Source organism: Neurospora hispaniola, assembly GCF_033458365.1.
Source record: "Neurospora hispaniola strain FGSC 10403 chromosome Unknown B0T23scaffold_11, whole genome shotgun sequence".
In the NCBI taxonomy this organism is placed as follows: domain Eukaryota; kingdom Fungi; phylum Ascomycota; class Sordariomycetes; order Sordariales; family Sordariaceae; genus Neurospora; species Neurospora hispaniola.
This window is the reverse complement of record NW_026944416.1, coordinates 380,650-382,428: the sequence shown is the minus strand read 5'-3', so window position 1 is coordinate 382,428 and position 1,779 is coordinate 380,650. Positions and strand designations below refer to the sequence as shown.

The window sequence follows — 1,779 nt, the reverse complement described above, 5'->3', positions numbered from 1 at the left end:
CTTCTAACTATTACCTTCATTTTATTCTTCTATTTACCCCCTCCTATTATTTATATAATTATCTAACGTTCTATTTACCCTATTTTATTTTATACTCGCCCGCTTTAAACTATACTCGCCTACTTTAATTTATATTTATAAAATAGTCGTTCCTTGGCCGGAGCTAGATATGGCCAACGAAGACAGTGAAACGCCTATAGATATACTCTACTTTAAAGGAGAAAAAAGTTTTGATTTAAATTAAATATTTTTTTAAGAACTCTAAAATACTACAAACGTTATCAATAACTATTTATTATAAATAATTATTTTTTCCTTTTAAATATAAGGGCCTTACTAGCCCCCTATATTCCCGGCCGTTAACCCTAACCCTAATTAACCCTAATCCTAACTAATCCTAACCCCTTTTAGGATATTAGGGTTAGAGGCGTTATTGCAACTAAAATCTTTTCTTTTATCTTCTTTTGCCTTTTTTTCGATGATTAGAGCGTGTACTATAATGCGACCAATACTAAAATAACCGCCTTATTTTTCTCGTTATTTTGATACCCTATGCACTTTAATGCACGTAATAGTTGAAGAGTAATTTTAATTACAAAGGAAAAAGTAGTTTTTTGTAGTTGAAAGTACGGGCCTTGAATTTGGTAAATATTTCGAATTTCCTCTTTCGGATTTAAGGCTCCGCAATTAATAGTATTTGGACTACTATAGATAGAACTACCGCGCCTTCCTCGCGACGATGTAGGGCCTATAGTACTACGACCTCTGGTGTGGAATCTTCGACTACTATAACACTTTTGGGCCCCGGACATCGCTCTCTAAAGTTATAAGCGTTTTAATAAGGACCTCCTTCCTTATTTATATAATATCCCTTCTACCTACCCTCTTTACCTCTCCTTTCTTCTTCCTCCTATCCTTACTTTTATAATTATATTTATTACCCCCTCCCTTAATTCTATAGTTACCTCAACTACCCTTTCGCTTAAATTAACCCCCGCTATAAATATATATATCTCTATTATATATTTATATATTAATTCTTATTTCCTTTATAAATCCAATTAATATATTTACTTTTCCTCCCTATTTTCTTCCTTTTCGCTCCGTCCTCTCTTTCTTTTTACCTTATACCCGTAATTAACCTTTAATCAACTATTCCTTTCTTATGTTTTAATAATATCCGCCCCTTTACTTATTTAGAATATAATGTCGCTTTAATTTAAATATTTACTAGTACCCCAACTTTAAACTTATACAAAGTATTTTATCTAATTAGTATATATACTTACTAGATTAAAAGTACGCTATTTTCCCCTTATTATCTCTCCTATTTTTTTTTTTTTTTTTTTTTTTTTTTTTTTTTTTTTTACTAACGTCTCCTCCTTCCAGAATTCAACGAGAAATCGCAATATTCACTATCACTACACCGCTATATACTCGAAATCCCCTATAGTATTTATTATCTCTAAAATAATATATAGGATATAGTAATTAAAATTATACACTTTACCAATACTAGTAGCCCCCTACTTACCCCCCTTTTATAGCAGTTACATTGGTCCGCAGTAGTATTTTAAATTATAATATAAATATATTTTATTAATAATAATCTCCCTATAACATTATTTAATATACTCCGAATTAGGAATTTTAATTATAAAGGTTATTTAAAATTTGGCTACTATAATATTAGTAATATTAATACTAATATAAATCTAGTAGCCCTTATTAATAGTCCTATTATTAATAATAGCGGTTCTCCTATAAATATTTTTATAT

The 1,779-nt window shown here is 29.6% G+C and overlaps 1 protein-coding gene across 1 annotated transcript; it reads left to right on the top strand.

The window, feature by feature from the left end:
* Positions 1-754: 754 nt before the first annotated feature.
* Positions 755-928, top strand: B0T23DRAFT_327423 (uncharacterized protein; the record flags this gene model as incomplete). The annotated part of the gene is made up of 1 exon (XM_062835614.1): positions 755-928. A coding segment is annotated over one exon (174 nt), but the record flags the coding sequence as incomplete, so codon positions are not given.
* Between the last annotated feature and the right edge of the window lie 851 nt (positions 929-1,779).